The sequence below is a fragment of the Zingiber officinale genome, chromosome 2A (genome assembly GCF_018446385.1).
Source record: "Zingiber officinale cultivar Zhangliang chromosome 2A, Zo_v1.1, whole genome shotgun sequence".
NCBI lineage: Eukaryota > Viridiplantae > Streptophyta > Magnoliopsida > Zingiberales > Zingiberaceae > Zingiber > Zingiber officinale.
Genome location: NC_055988.1, coordinates 172,144,926 through 172,161,686, shown reverse-complemented (window position 1 = coordinate 172,161,686; position 16,761 = coordinate 172,144,926). Strand labels below are relative to the sequence as shown.

Genomic DNA, 16,761 nt, shown 5'->3' with positions numbered 1-16,761 from the left:
TTTTAAATTATAATTTTATTTTAATGATTTTTTATTATAGCAAGTTAAGACGTGATTTTTATAATTATCTTTTTGTTAAAATTTAGAATATGTGTTTCAGTAGAAAGTGTTATTATTTTACACATTCCCTACTTTCTGATCTCTCTAAGGACTAAGGGTAACGGATCTTAATAAAATTAAAGAAAAAAATTATTTTCATATTGTCTGATTATAATTTTTTGATTTATCTTTTCATAAATAATCATAAGATCAAACGTGTAGAACTGTTTGGATGACAAATTCTATTTTTTTGACATCATAATATTCGATATCTCTAGTTCGATGTTATATGATTTATCATCTTTTTAATATTCAATATTTATTTATGATGCAATGAAAATATATCAAGTTGTCACCCAGACATTTATGATTCGACGTATTTCACCATAAGTACTTGCTAATGTATCTTATGGTCAATTTACTTAAGAGAGTGTTAAGTAAAATTAAGAAAAAAATTTCATCGTCAATTCATTAAAATTTTTAGAGGAAAAAGAAATGCAATCCATCAATAGATAATTTTAGAACAAAAATTGATTATCTCAAAATTGGATAAAAAATAGCAGATGGAAAAAAATGATGTATGTACCACTTTTCATTCACAAAATTACACAATATAAAAAAAAATAATGTATATACCCTTTTTAGCTCATAAAATTACATCATGTATCCAAAAAATGACACAAGAACTCTTTTATATTTATAAAATTACGTCCCATATATCTACCTTTCTCTATCAAAATAAATAAACATGTCCATACTTTTAAGTAAACATTGCATATAACATATAGCATCAATTGCGGATTCAGAAATTCAAGTATAGAGGAATGATTTTTACGCGGAACAAGAGATGGTATCTTCTATTTCCACTAATAAAATCTTATAATACTAGAAGTTATATCGCTAACAAAAAAAAGTAACTGCCGATGCCGTCCCCCGCTGGATCTGCCCTGTATAGCATAGCGACTGAGCCGGACATACTCCCTCTCCAACTTTAAATCCTGGGTTATAAATTAAAATACATATTCGATGACGTACTGCCTACATCAACACTGACGTCGTTATGTCTTATATTTTTATTTATTTTAGGATTTTATTTTATATATTTAAAAATGATTAAGGAAAATCTTCCTATTTGTTTAAAGAGATTTTGGTCATTTTTAATTTTTATTTTGAAATTGGAAAGAAGACAAAGTGTTGAGTTTTCCATCCACACTCACACGTCTCTTCATCTAATCCGAGTAAATATAAATTTATTTAAAAAATTAAAAATTACATCTAGAAATTAATTGACTAATTGAATTGAAGTACCACTCTTTTGTTGGTCGTTTGTGAAAGCTACATCCAATGCGATGCCGTCGATTAGTTCTTGAGTTGTATCTTATAAAATATTATTTACAATACAAAAAATTACATAAAATTCAGGATAATTCTTTTTTTAATTTTATTAGGCATAAAAGTCAAATCCTTATCCAAAAACTTGAAAAAAAAAATTAGAAGAAAGTGAATGAAACAAACAAAAAAACACTCGTAAGGAAAAATTACTATAAATATATTTTAAATAAAAAATAGCTTAATTTAAAATAGATTATAATTATTCTCTATTTTATTATTAAAATATAAAAATAAATTATTACAAATATATTATATTTATTACATATACATCAATCTTAAATATTTACTATTTTAATAATTTTCAATCTCTAAAATTTATTTTTTAAAAACAAATTACTTCCTTTTTTTTAATATTTATTTACATTACATTTTTCCATATTTGTATTATTATTTTCTATATTATTTTTCTAATTATGTTAATAAATTTGGTCCAGGGTGAAATAGTCAATTCGGTGTTCTTTTTCTTTCACTTCATAATATGGAAGGAAGGTAAGTTATGAGATTTTACATTGCTAGAAAGAGAGATTATGACAACCAGAAAGACATTGAACTCATACCTACTTGAGAGTAGCATTCTTAGGCGAACCAAATGTGCCCTCCCTGTGAGGCAATAAATTTAGAGCGCGGATCTTCTAATCCGTAAAATGTAGATCAGAAGATAGATCATTTTTTATCATTGATGGAGAATGATGATTTCATGTGTAAAATAAGTGGGGACAGGACTGTCCTCTGGTCGGACTAAAGGCTCTGAACTGATTAATTTGATCCTTTAGTCCATATAAAGAGGTGGAGAGAGGTCTCTGCTCTCTGCGTCTTCGCCTAGACATTTCATCGAACAGATGGCGGAGGAGGGCGACAAGTACCGGTCTCACCTCTCCGGCGACGGCGAGAAGCACACGCAGTGGCGCCACGGCGCGCCTCCCACCTACGACCTCGTCAACGACCTCTTCGAACGCGAGAGGACCAACGTACAATTTTGCGATGGATTGAATTTTGGTTCTTCGTGGCGGCGAATCACAGTCCTTTTGATCATTTAATTTGCAGGAGTGGCCGAAGGGGTCGCTGGAGGAGACGGTCCAGAACGCCGTCAAGACGTGGGAGATGGAGCTCTCGCACAAGACGTGTCTCGCCGACTTCAAGTCCATCCACCCAACCAAGTACCGCTTCTCCGTCAACGGCGGAGTCGCGTTGACCGGGGAGGAACTGCTGGCGGCGGGGAGCTACAACGCTTTGCTGCGCTCGGCGCTGCCGGCCGAGCTCCGCCCCTACTTCAACCCCAACGCCGAGACGTTCGAGTCGTCGCATGATATCTTCCGTGTCGCGCTGCCCCGAGGCTTCGCGTGGGAGGTGCTCGCCGTGTACTCCCCGCCGCCAGTCGTCGCCTTCAAGTTCCGGCACTGGGGGTACATGGAGGGGCCCTACAAGGGCCACGCCCCGACCGGCGAGAGAGTGGAGTTCACCGGCGTCGGCGTCCTCAGGGTGGACGAGGAGTTGAGGGTGGAAGAAGTGGAAATTTACTATGATCCCGGCGAGCTCTTCGCCGGACTTGTGAAAGGGGAGGTGAAGGACGGTGGGGACCCCACAGCTTCCAAGCTTCAATAGTGCCCTTTTCTCAATAATTAATGTCTGTCTCCTGCTTTTCTTAATGAATTTTCTCGATGAATAAATTTGTTTATATAAATATAAATATAAATATAAATATATAGCCATATAAGGATAAAAATCGATACGGTTACAAACGAGTCGAGTCGAGTCGAGCCAAATTAAGTTTTGGGATATTCAAGTTTATTTAATAAATTAATCGAGTCGTGCCAAGCCGAGTTTAAAATGAACCAAACTTTTGAAATGATTTCTCAAGCTTGTCTTAATTTATTTTTTATGAACTTGAGCTTATTTGAAACTTGACTTGAGCTTGACTTATTTAGATATTATCGAACTCTCAATTTCAAACTTGGCTTGAGCTTGGTTTGAATTTGGCTTGAGCTTGGTTCAAGCTTGGGTTGTTTAAATATTATTGAGCTCTCAATTCAAACTTATTTGATTGTTTGAAAACATTAGTTATTTGATTGATTATTGATCTTGATAATTTAAATTTATTGTTTATTTTATTATTTATTTAGCGTATTAAACAAAAATTATTAATAAATATAGTTCGTGAACATTGTTCAATAATATTGTTCATGAACAATTTTTATGAATATTAACGAACTGAACATATATGTGTTCAAACTTATTTGTTTAGATTAACGAGCTGTTCAAATTTGTTTATTTAATTAATCTTATATATATTGAACGAATATAAACAAATTTTTACCAAGTCGAATATCAAATTTGTTCACGAATGTTTGATTCATTTACCGTCCTAAAAATCAAAAGGACGACCTTTATTTTTTTTCCCTATATAAATGGTTCGATGTACTAATTACTAAAAATGTGATATTAAAATTAATTAAAATTTCTCACACATTTGTAGAAATAATTTCTCCTAAATTAAATTCTCACGTATTAATTTAGCAATCACAATCAACATTGTATTTTTAATTATTAAGTCATTTGCCCTGATCAGTGTGGTGCAAGTTCAATGACAAAATAGCTTCGCATTTATCCAATAAAATAGTAAAAAAAAATTGAAAAGAGCGTTCATCCCAATCCTGTACATTTTACTTTTCTAAATTACCCTTACTTTTAAGATTATTATAGAAGTTTCCAGATCATAATGACTATATTATAGTAATTATAAAATTATAGGCTGCTAAATGATATGGTAATTAATTATTATAAAAGTAAAAGTAGTTGCTAAAGAAAAATATACTGACGCTTGATAGGATATTATTCTGATAAAAAAACAAAAAAGTAGCGTTATACGTCGCTGTTAATACTTCAGCGTTAATGCGTGGAGGCACTGTAAATTATTGTAGCATTAAGAGCGTCTACATTCACGTTAAAGTGTGAATGTCATAACAGCCTTCCTCGTTAATTTTGATACACAGCGTTAATGCATGCGTGGATTAAAAAAACAAAAAAAAAAAAGTATAATGGCCACATGGGTATCCTCCCATGTATTTTTTTTGAATTAAAAATTTAAAATATTAATATTAAAACTCAATAAATAAAATTATATTAGTGGTATATTTTTTACGAGATTAAAATAAAAAATTAAACGACTAGTTGATACACACAACAATTAGTTAACAACTAATAAATCTATGCAATCGATTAGTTAATGACTATTTTAATAAAAAAAAATAAAATTTCATCTATAAATATTCATCGTACAAAATTTATTTTAATCCTACAAACACCTAAATTCCTCTAAAAATATTCTCTACATTATTTTTCTCCGAAATAGATGAAAATAATCGAGGATTTTTTTTAAATTTTTTTTATAAAATATTTTTTCCCAAAATTCATAAATTCCATCAAATTATACATATTTTCCATATCCACTAAATTATCCATATCCACCAACTAATCCATATGGTCTATATCCACCAAATTATCCATATAATCCGTATCTATAAAATTATCCATTTAATTCACATGCAACCGGTATGTCTTTTATATTTCTGATGAAAAATGAATCATTTACTCTAACTTTTGTTCCGAAGACTCAACTGTCTATGAATCTCCAATTGAACTCGTAAATTTAGAGAAGGCATGTGCATCACCAATTTCGAGTCGACTTAATTGAATACAGTTAGTCACAATACAATAATATGTTGGATATATATGAATAAAGAAGAGGCATGAAGCTCTATTGTGAATTAGACTTTAGTTTCATATTGATTGGTTTATATTGATTCACATGCATTGATGATGTGAACAAATATATTAGGAGAGGCTCTCTCTCACTCGTGGGTGTGTAGGGAGTCGCAAATCCAGGGCTCGAATTTCACTGAACCATGTTGACTCGTATGCGAGCGCGACCTTGTTAGACTTCGCTTCGAAGAAGACAATAAGAGTTCAGAGAGAAAGATGTTTCAACTATGACCGAGTTGATCATAAATCTTCGGAATGCAGAAAGCAGGAGAAGCAGGAGGTCAACCTGAATGAGAGACTAGAAACGGACGACTTATGCGCAGTGGTCTCAGAGCTGAACATGATGTTCAAACCCGCGACATTGGTCGATCGATACTGGAGCCATAAGACATGTCTGCTGTAACAAGGAGTTGCTCCACAATTTCCAAGAAGTCAATGAAGACAAACTATTCATGGGAAACTTAACAACCTCGGATATCTTGGGCCAAGGAAAAGTGGTGCTGAAGATATATCGTCGGGCAAGGACCTTACGCTAAATAATGTGTTGTATATTCCGGAGATTCGGAAGAATCTAGTGTTCGGATCACTATTAATCAAGCATGACTTTCACATTATTTTTGAGTCAGACATAATTGTATTGTTTAAGAATAGAATGTTTGTTGGAAGAGGCTATGTATCTGATGGGCTATTTAAGCTCAATATAATAGCCATTAAACCTAAGATAAATAAAAATAAAAACTCTTCCACTTATATACTTGACAATTCATGTCTATGGCATGGTAGACTAGGACATGTTAACTATTGGTACAATCGACCTCTAGGATCTCGATGTTTGACAATATACCTAAGTTTGGTCAATTTGACCAAGGGTTGATCTAAACAAGATTTGATGTTTGGAAGAGAGAAGTCTAGTCGGGACTAGATGACTAGCAAAGGTAAGTCATAACCAAAGATTAGGCAAAGTAGAAGTCCTAGTGAGTGAAGTCGGGCCCTAGTGAGTGAAGCTAGGTATTAGAAGTCCTGGTGAGTGAAGTCAGATCCTAGTGAGTGAAGCTATGTGGTGGAAGTCCTGGTAAGTGAAGTCGGGCCCTAGTGAGTGAAGTTAGGTGGTGGAAGTCCTGGTGAGTGAAGTTGGGTCCTAGTGAGTGAAGCAAGGTAGTGGAAGTTCTGGTGAGTGAAGCCAGACCCTAGTGAGTGAAGTCGGACCCTAGTGAGTGAAGCTAGGTGGAGGAAGTCCTGGTGATTGAAGTCAGGCAATGAAAGTCCTAGTGAGTGAAGCTAGGCAACCTTAGGGGGAGAAAACCCTAGGTTATATGTGACCGACTAGTTTCCGATCGACCACACGCGGTCGATCGGACTAGCGAATCTTGAATTCTGTTAACACTATTTTACCTTACCATTTTATCTATTGTGCAAACTCAGTATTGCAGGGAAGTTCAGCTAGGTCGACGGGTCGACCGGATAGTCGACACAAAGTCCAGACTAGTCAACAGGCTGACTAGATATTTGACAAAAGGTAAGTAAAGGTAAGTCACTGGAGGAGAGTTACTGTGAGTACGCGTCCCAGCTGAGGGACAGTAGACGTTGGTCCAGTTTAGGTCCATTTGGGATCCCTAAGCTGAGACTTTGACTAGTTTCTGGTCTTGAGAGGACATGAACTAATTACTTTTTTTATTATTTTGTCTATATTTATGCTAACACTTGTCTTGCATGGTATTTGGACTAACACATTTTTGCAGAGTATTTGGATTAACACATTTTTGTAGGGTATTTGGACTAACACATGTTTGCAGGGTAAGATAGCAAGCAAGAAAGCAAATCTGCCTTCGGGTGAACAGTACCCGAAGGTGCCTTTCATGGCTACAGAAGGCGCCTCGGTACTGTTCATAGAAAGTGTCTTCCATGGCTATAGAAGACGCCTTCTACGGATAAAATTTGATCGGTTCGTAGATAAGGCGCAGCGAAGTCAGGATAGATTTTATCCAATTGGAGGCGCCTTCAAGGCCTTTGGAAGGCGCCCTTCAAGCCCTTTATAAGACAGTTTCGAGGAGGCTTTGCTACAACAACTATATACGAGCTACTGTGCGTTCATTCAAGCTTCTGACTGCTCCTGATTGCTGCTACGACTCTACTACAAAGCTGCTGAGTCTAACGATTAATCCGAGGAGTTCCGATTGCACCCGGCAGAAAAACATCAACATAAGAAGAGCTCTCATTTCGATCCATAAGAGTGTTGGTAACTTTGTCTTTGTACTTAATTACTATAAAAGGGCAAGTGTAGTGTGTTGCACTTGACCTAACCTTTTTATACTTGATTCTCTCTTTCGGGGGTATCGAAAGAGGTTTTTAGTGGATTGTCCATCGATAGGTCCGCGGAACCTGGACCTTGGAGTAGGAGTCGCCGAAGGCTCCGAACCAAGTAAAAACCGCTCGTATTTTTTTGGTGCTTTCTTTCTTATTTTTCGCTGCGTACTCGAGTTTTAAAAATAAAAAAGAAGTATTTTTAAAAACCACGTGATTCACCTTCCCCCCTCTCACGTGTGTCACGATCCAACATTAACTATGATGTGTTGCATAGATTAATAAATATGTAAAGCATACCTACATTCCACCTTGACCCGAAACACAAGTATGAGATTTGTGTTGAAGAAAAAATGATAAGATTATCCTTTCAACATATTGAAAGAAACAATGAACTACTCAAGCTAATTCACACCGACATATGTGACCTCAAAGGTACACTAACACCTGGTGGGAATAACTATTTTATCACTTTTGTAGATAATAATATAAAATACTATTATGTGTATCTTCTCACAAGTAAGGATGAAGTTATAGAGAAATTTATACTCTATAAGAATGAGGTTGAAAACTAGCTTACTAGAAAGATTAAGGTGATTCGAAGTGATCGAGGCGATGAATATGTATCACCGTTCGCTGAATTGTGTGATGAACATGGGATCAAATATGAAATTACAGCTCCTTATACTCCTCAGCAAAATGGAGTTATTGAGCATAAGAATCGAACTCTAAAGGAGATGATGAATGCTCTTCTATTAAGCTCTGGACTGCTAGAGTTCATGTGGAGTTCAGAGCGACTTTGCGACCGTGAGTGTGCCTGTGGCAGGAGCACCCAGGGCACGACTTAGCGAGGGAGATTCTAGGATTTGTCTGTGGTGTGATTCGTGGTTACACAACGAGGACGTTGTGTCTTTAAGTGGGGGTGATTGTAATACCCCAATTCTGAGATTTTGGTTAAGTACGGCTTAAAAGGTTAGATGACACTATCCATATCACGAAGGTGCACCTTCTTTTTCGGAAGCCCAAACCTAAGAACTCCTAAGTTAAGCGTGCTTGGCTTGGAGAAATCTGAGGATGAGTGACCTCCTGGGAAGATTTCCAGGGTATGTGCGAGTGAGGATAAAGCACGCTGAAAGAACCTCCGGTGGTCTGTGGAGCTAGTCGTCAACCGGATGGGCAATTCTGGTGGCGTTCCCGTTTCGGTCTGAATGGGGCCTGTAGGATCGAAAAGAATTTAGATATCTCCACAATGACATGATATTGTCCACTTTGGGCCCTAAGTCCTCATGATTTTGCTCTTGAGCTTTACCCAAAAGGCCTCATGCCAATGGAGATATCTTTTTCTTATAAACCCATGATCTTTTCCATGTGTTTTCAATATGGGACTATGTTTGCAACCTTGCAACCCCAACAATCCCCCCTCAAACAAAGGACCATGGGCTTCCCACGTCCGATCCTCGACCCACCAAGTCTTCCTGCCCCTCGGTCTACTCGACCTACTAGGACTTCCTGCCCCTCGGTCTACCCGACCTACTAGGACTTCCTTGCCTAGCCGCAACTAGGACTTCCTACCCCTCGGTCCACCCGACCTACTAGGACTTCCTGCCTGGTGTCTGGTCCTCTTGATCCGAACATAGGAGCCCCCACTTTCTTTGTTCGAGGTCAATATTGTACTCACATGGTTCAATCAGACCATAGCTCTTGTGCACAGTCGGCGGATAAACCTTCTGGCAGTCCGGGCTCTGATACCAATTGTAGGATCGAAAAGAATTTAGATATCTCCACAATGACATGATATTGTCCACTTTGGGCCCTAAGTCCTCATGGTTTTGCTCTTGGGCTTTACCCAAAAGGCCTCATGCCAATGGAGATATCTTTTTCTTATAAACCCATGATCTTTTCCATGTGTTTTCAATATGGGACTATGTTTGCAACCTTGCAACCCCAACAGGGCCCACCCGGGCCGGGCCGTTACACAACGAGAGTTATCACTGTTATTGTGTAAAGTCAAAGAATAACCTATTATATCCGCTAACTAAGGGGCTAAACAGAGAGTTAGTTGTAAGTTCATCGTGAGGGATGAGTTTGATGCCGATGAAAAATGTTGGTGCAAAGGAAACCCAACCTATGTAGACTGAAGATTCCAAGAACTAGGTTCAAAGGGACAGCTTAATTGTATCGACAAAGTTGCTCATTTTAGGATAACACCCCAATGAATCAGTGAAGGAAGGAGGTTAAACACATGACTTTTAATGATCCAAGAGGAGTAATGTGGAATACTCTTAAGAGATCACCTATGTGAGAAAAAAGTGGGGACGCTTAGAAGAGAATTTGAGACACGGTTCTTAGAACTTCTCACAAAACCAGGCGTGTTCATGGTCAAGAATGAACACACTCATGAAAACTAAGTTGTATTAGGGGGAGTCTTGGGTGAGATATGTCAATGCTTACACAGACGACTGAACAGTTCAAAGACATCGTGTCTACTGTTAGCTAGTAAGCAAACAAATCTTCATAAGAGAAAGTTCAAAGGGTAAAACCTACTTGTCATATACTGTACTCAACTGCTAAATGCTATCACATTCTCTATTTCCATTCATGTGAGAGATTGTTGGATATATGTGAATGGAGAAGAGGTGGAAGAGGCATGAAGCTTCATTGTGAATGAGACTTTATTCTTACATTAGGAGTTTTATAGCATTTTGGTTGATTTATATTGATTCAAATGAATTGATGATGTGAACAAATGCATGAGGAGAGACGCTTTCTCACGCGTGGGTGCGCAGAAGGTGCAAATCCAGGGCCCAGATTGCACTAAAGCATGTTGAGTTGTGTGTGAGCATGACCTGCGCGCGTCGAATGTCGGACCGGTCAGGGCAAAATTTGTCCAAGTAAAAAAACCAACATTTTGCCACATAAACTTTTTGTTGCTTATTTAAGGGTGTAACGGATGCATTAAATTAAAAATTAGTGCGGCCAATTGAAACGTTGGCGTTTTACAACGGGTAAATATTATCATTAAACGATCATTAACGTTGTCCATTGGTTTGAGCTCTGATATAAGGAGGCTTCGTCCACAGGCAAAAGGTTACATGCTCAAAAAATTGAAGCTCTCCATCTACGTTCCCCTTCTCTTCTATCGCCCATCTCTTGCTAGGCAGTGTGCCCATGATAGCGGTCGTGTACCTCTCAGTTCGCCGTGACCATCAGTGTTTGGTGGGGATCACAGTTCACCATTATATCCTGGGAAACAGATGACCTGAGGAAATCTCGAAGCACAGCTGGGGTGGGACAAATCTATTTCAAGAAAACTACGACCCTCGCAGGCCTCCGTCCATCCTCTCGCTCGAATTCCACATTCGCTCGGTCGCTATCTCGGTCGGCCTTTGCATTCGCTCGACCGCTAACTCGGTTGGCCTTTGCGTTCGCTTGGCCTCTAACTCGGTCGACCTTTTTCTTCGGCCGACTGCATGCTCGTCTGGTCGCTCGGTCACTTAGTCTATGACTAGCTCGTCTGGCCGCTCAGTTCACTCGGCCGCTCGCTCAGTTCGCTTGGCCGCTCGCTCAGTTCGCTTGGCAGCTCGCTCAGTTCGCTTGGCCGCTCGCTCAGTTCGCTTGCCCGGTCACTTGCTCGGTCATTCCACCAGGCCGACCACTTACCCGCCCGCTTGCTCAGTTCGCTCGGTTGAATACTCATTCGCTCGGCCATTCGCTCGCTCGACCTCTTTGTCCGCTTGGCCGCAAGCCCTTCCGTCTGCACGCTCGCTTGGTATGCTCGACTGGTCACTCGCTCAACTACTCGCTCGACCGTTCGACCCTTTGCCTGGTCGGACATTTGGCCAATTTGCTCACTTGGTCGCTCTGCCCGCTCGGCACTGTGTAGTCTACCTTCAGCACTTAACAGAAATCCTGCCCCTACTGGCTGTCTGAGATTATTTGTCCAGGACATCTCGACAGATAAGTTGAATTTAATTTGATGTATTTAAATTTAGACAATTTTCTAAATCTCCGATAACATATTTTTTTGTCTAATACAATAATCCTTGAATTAGTATTTTGTAGGTTCTCTTTATATTTAATTTATATGTTATTTTTTAATTGTATACAAGTGTGATTTTTTTATAGGCTGTACTCCTCCATCTCAAATTTATAATAATATTTTAATTTTAAATAATGACACTTATAAATGAGAAAAAAATATTATTTATTTTAAATAATAATCATTTAAACTGTATAAATAAATTTAAAATTATATTTATTTAATATATAAAGATGAATGAGTAGACAACGAGATCCACAAATAATGAGTGTTAATATTAAAATAAATGTAAGAGAATGAATATGCTAATATAATGTGTATATGATATGTGGACCCTACAATAATGTGTTAATGTTAAAATGAATGTGAGAGAATGAATATGTTAATATTGTTGATGTAGGAAGTACTTGATAATCGAACATATATTTTGATAATGTCAAAGGGTTCAAATTTAAAATTTGTTGTTGTTATAATAAGTTGACTAAGTGTACAAGAAAGTTCTAAGTGATCTTTGGTAAGGTGAAAGTTTTAGTTGAGGCTAGGCAAAGAAATTCTAGTGAACAGTTACTAAATAGGTGGAAAGTCCTAGTTGTGGTTAGGAAAGAAGTCATGGTCCATGGGACTGAGTGAAGTCTTGGCAAGTTGATGACATTGGACAAAAATCTATGGGTCGAGGACACTAAATGAAAGTATTGGGGTCGTGAACACTAGGCGGAAGACTGGACGGGTCAGGAATAGAAAGTCCAACGAAAAGTCCTGAAGTTACAGATGCCGAGTAAAAGTTCAAACAGTCTAGAAGACCAGTTTAACATCAAGTACACTCTCCTGAGAGGAGTAAGTGAGGACACGTTCCTTGTAGAGGGAACAGTAGGCGTCAGTTCAACCTGGATTTCAGAAAATCCGAAAATCAAAATTGGACAGTCCTGTTGAGCCCAAAGGATGTCCACATATATCCATAATGACATGATATTGTCTACTTTGGGCCTAGACCTTCATGACTTTGCTCTTGAGTTCTACCTAAAAAGCCTCATGCCAATGGAGATATCTTGCATTCTTTTAACCCCATGATCTTTACCAAATCTTTCCAATGTGGGACTTTGATTGAACTCCAACAATCCTCCCCTTAAACGAAGAACCACAATTACTCTCATAGTCCGGGCCTCCCCGCGAGCATCCGGTCATCCTGACCTGCTCTGGGCCTCCCCGCAAGCATCCGCGCCCGGTCACCTTGACCTACTTCGAGCCTAGCTGCGAGCATCCGACCACCCTGACCTACTAACCTCACCGCAAGTACCCGGTCACCCTGACCTGCTCCAGGCCCCCCCCCCCTGCACGTACTCAGTCATCCTGACCTTCTTCGGGCCTCCCCATGAGCATCTGGTCACCCTGACCTACTTGCCCCCTGCAAGTATTCGGTCACCTTGACCTCCTCCGGGCCTCCTCGTCAGCATCCGCGCTCGGTCACCTTGACCTACTTCGGGTCTACCTGCGAGCATTCGACCACCCTGACCTACTCGCCTCACCGCAAGTACTCGGTCACCCTGACCTGCTCCAGGCCTCCCTGCGAGTATCTGGTCACCCTGACTTGCTTTGGGCCTCCCTGCGAGCATCTGGTCACCCTGACCTACTTGCTTCCGCACAAGTATCGATCACCCTGACCTGCTCCAGGCCTCCCACGAACATCCGGTCACTCTGACCTACTCCGGGGCCACCCTCAACTTTGTTCAAGGCAGCCCCACATGGCATCTGGTCTGGACCATGACTCTGATACCATTTGTTGAGCCCAAAGGTTGTCCACATATCTCCACAATGACATGATATTATCCACTTTGGGCCTAGGCCCTCATGACTTTGCTCTTGGGTTCTACCCAAAAGGCCTCATGCCAATAGAGATATCTTGTATCCTTTTAACCCCATGATTTTTATCAAATCTTTCCAATGTGGGATTTTGATTGAACCCCAACAAGTCCTAAGATGTCAGCATACCATGTTTTTATTGTGCTAAAACTATTTTGTAGGTTAAATATGTTTCTCCTACACTAACATGTTTTTGCATGAGCAAAAACAAAGGGAAACTTCGGGTGAACAATGCTCGAGGAGCCTCCTATGTTGCTGGAGGTGCCTCGAATATCCTAGTCGAAGACCCCGCGTGGAAGGGCACGGAGGCATCTCCCATACAGTTGGAGGCGCCTTGGAGATGTGTGCTGAGGTGCCTCAGAGTGCACAGAAGGCGCCCTTCAGAGAATAAAAATAGTAGATTGCGGTGATTATTGCGAGCGAAGCTAAGGGGATAAACTTTGCCGCTGGAAGCGCCATCCACAGCCTATAAAACCCTTGTTCGAGCAGTCAAAGAGATAGAACTTCAAGGAACAACTTATCTCCTAAGCGCTACTCTAAAGATAATTTTACGATACTATAACGCATCTCTGACGACCAAAAGTACGAATCTTCAAATATTTAAATTGTCGATATAATTTCATTTATTGTAATTAAGTTATCATCTCTTTGTACTTGTAATTATCGAATTGTTAGTGAATTGTCTAATGAAAGTGATCGTCAATCATGGACTTTGGAGTAGGAGTTGTCATAGACTCCGAATCAAGTAAAACAAAAAGTGTCAGTTTGGTTTATGTTATTTTTCCTTTACGTCTTTATTTCCGTTGCATTTACTCTGATAATTTTTAATGGAAAAGGTAAAAAGTCACAAGTACTATTTACCACAGCACTTTCAATCCTACAAATATAATATAATATATATATATATATATATATATATATATATATATATATATATATATATATATATATATATAAATCACATACTCCTAATGAGATAATAGATATTATAACCACCTTCAATAGGATGCTAGTTTGCATCTATAATTTTAAATATAATTTTAGATAATAATTAAAAAAACTGACTCATCGTATTTTTTATACCGAAAATACTGAATAACATCATAACTATTAAAAAATTCTATATATAATATTTTTAAATAAGTTAAATTAATTTATTTTTATATGTTATAGGGGTAGGTATCACAAAGCCGCCATAAGAGATAAAACTCAAAAAAAAACATATTGATATTCGCATCCTATAATTTCGTACTAAAAAGTTATTCCATTGCCGGGATTTGAACCCGGGTCGCCTGGGTGAAAGCCAGATATCCTAACCGGACTAGACGACAATGGAATGATGCTAAGTGTTCTCATTTATATTTATTTATATGTTATTATTTTCTTTAACCTTACCCAGTTTCATTATTTATTCTACATTTGGGAGGTACATCATGCCACTCGTACTACTTTAAAATTATTATAAAACTATATAAATCCTATTATATAAAATAGGAAGCTAGTTAGCTGGGGATGTGATTGCTATGCTGATTGATTGTAAATCGTGCTTCGCTTCGTAAAACAAATAACATCAGTGCTGAACTAGGGATAGAGAAAAACAGAGCAACACTAATGCAAGCGCAAAGAGTGAATAACGGGTATCTCCGCTGGTGCTTGGACCCCTTTTTATATAGAGTGTTGGTGGACGACGCACACACTCCTCGAGGCATGAATACGTTCTTCCAATGCGTCCTATGAAAGGACTTGTTAGGAAAGTACCTCTGACGTCATACCTTAACAGGACATGCATATCCCTGACAAGACAGTAGAAACTTCTGGCATATGATCCGTCTGTTGCCCATGCCTCGCATCTGCGACACTATCTCCCAAAAGGATATCAAGCGATATAACAATGGTACTTCTACTTGGCCGAGTGATTATCCCGCTCAGCCGGGACTCCTCTGTTCTGTCGACCTCAATTGCTCTTTCTTATGATGGCTGAGTGTAGTAGTTTATCTTTCCAGATCGGACAAGCTCTTCGGTCTCCTCTGCATCTTGCCAATTCACACTGAATATCTAACTATCATATCGTATTATCCTGAGCTGAGCTAGAAGTCTAAAAATTACTAAACTCTTGGATTTGAGGTCAATATATAAGCATGAGTTACTATATTACACTGGGCTAGCCCAGTGAAATCTAGTCCTAATTATATCGTTACTAGACTCGATATTATCTAACTGATTAATTATTTTATTATATTTTATGATACCTCTTTCCTTTTTTTTTTCACTTTAAATTGTATACCTCCTCTATCACTATCCCTTTCCTTACCCTTTCTCTTCCTCTTCCCTCTCAATTTTGCATATTCCTTTATTGTTCCTCCTCATTTATGGTCGATGCTGCTATCTTTTCTTTTTATTTAATTGACAATAAAGTATAAAGTAGTAAATAGCATATATCGATTTTAATAAATGATTAATTTAAGAACATGGATTCATATATCACTCACTATTAGGGTGTGTTTAGTTGAAGATTATTTTGGATAATCTTGATTATTTATTTAAAGTTATCAACAAAAATCTTATTTGATTTAGAAAATTGATGATTTTCGAGTAATGTTTCATGCCCGATACGTCAGCAAAAGGGATATACAACTAAGAATTGGAAAACTTCAGGAAACTGAGATTTTTCTTGATTCCGGGGTTAACAAATTTTTTTTACCCAAAATATCTTCGGATAAGAGAAAAATGTGACAAAAAAGAAAAACATAAATAAAAAAATTTAAAATTTTAAAAAATAAAATTTAAAAATTAAAAAAATTAAAAATAATAAAAAAAATAAAAAATTGTAAAAAAACTTTAAAAAATAGAAAAACATTAAAAAAATAGAAAAAACATTAAAAAAAATTAAAAAATAAAAAATTTAAAAAAATAAAAAAATTATAAAAAAAGGGAAAATTGTAAAAAAACATAAAATTTTTTTAAAAAATGTAAAAAACATAAAAAAAATTTTAAAAAAATGTAAAAGATTTTAAAAAATAAAAAAAGTAAAAAAAACTTTAAAAAATAAAAAACATAAAAAAAAACAAACAAAATAATATATATATATATATATATAAAGAAAAATGTGAAAAAGAAAAAGTAAAAAAAAATGTTGAGTGAAGTATAGTTGATTTTGTAACTGAGGGTAATATAGTAAAATATTAAACTTGGTTATTCATTAAAACTTTCAAACAAATAAATTTTTGTTATATTATCAACATTGAACCAAATAATATTTGATTATATTTAATCCTTATAATCTTGATTATGTGATTACCTAGTAATCACATAACAAAGATTATATATGATAATTTGAATCAAACGCATCCTTAGTACTTTCTAATTTATGTTGA

The 16,761-nt window shown here is 37.3% G+C and overlaps 1 protein-coding gene and 1 non-coding gene across 2 annotated transcripts; one reads left to right on the top strand and one right to left on the bottom strand.

Moving 5' to 3' along the window:
- Positions 1-2,226: 2,226 nt before the first annotated feature.
- LOC122040284 (pathogen-related protein-like) lies at positions 2,227-3,098 on the top strand. Its single transcript, XM_042599611.1, has 2 exons — positions 2,227-2,399; positions 2,476-3,098. Exons 1-2 carry the CDS (start codon positions 2,271-2,273, stop codon positions 3,031-3,033), a joined length of 687 nt encoding a protein of 228 aa, XP_042455545.1. The 5' UTR covers positions 2,227-2,270; the 3' UTR covers positions 3,034-3,098.
- Positions 3,099-14,649: 11,551 nt separating this feature from the next.
- On the bottom strand, positions 14,650-14,723 carry TRNAE-UUC. The gene has a single exon. It is a non-coding gene; the product is annotated as a tRNA-Glu (tRNA).
- Between the last annotated feature and the right edge of the window lie 2,038 nt (positions 14,724-16,761).

Coding starts and splice junctions, on each gene's coding strand:
- LOC122040284 (XM_042599611.1), top strand. CDS start 2,271: ATGGCGGAGGAGGGCGACAAGTACCGGTCTCACCTCTCCGGCGACGGC. Junction 2,400..2,475: donor TCGAACGCGAGAGGACCAAC/GTACAATTTTGC, acceptor TTTAATTTGCAG/GAGTGGCCGAAGGGGTCGCT.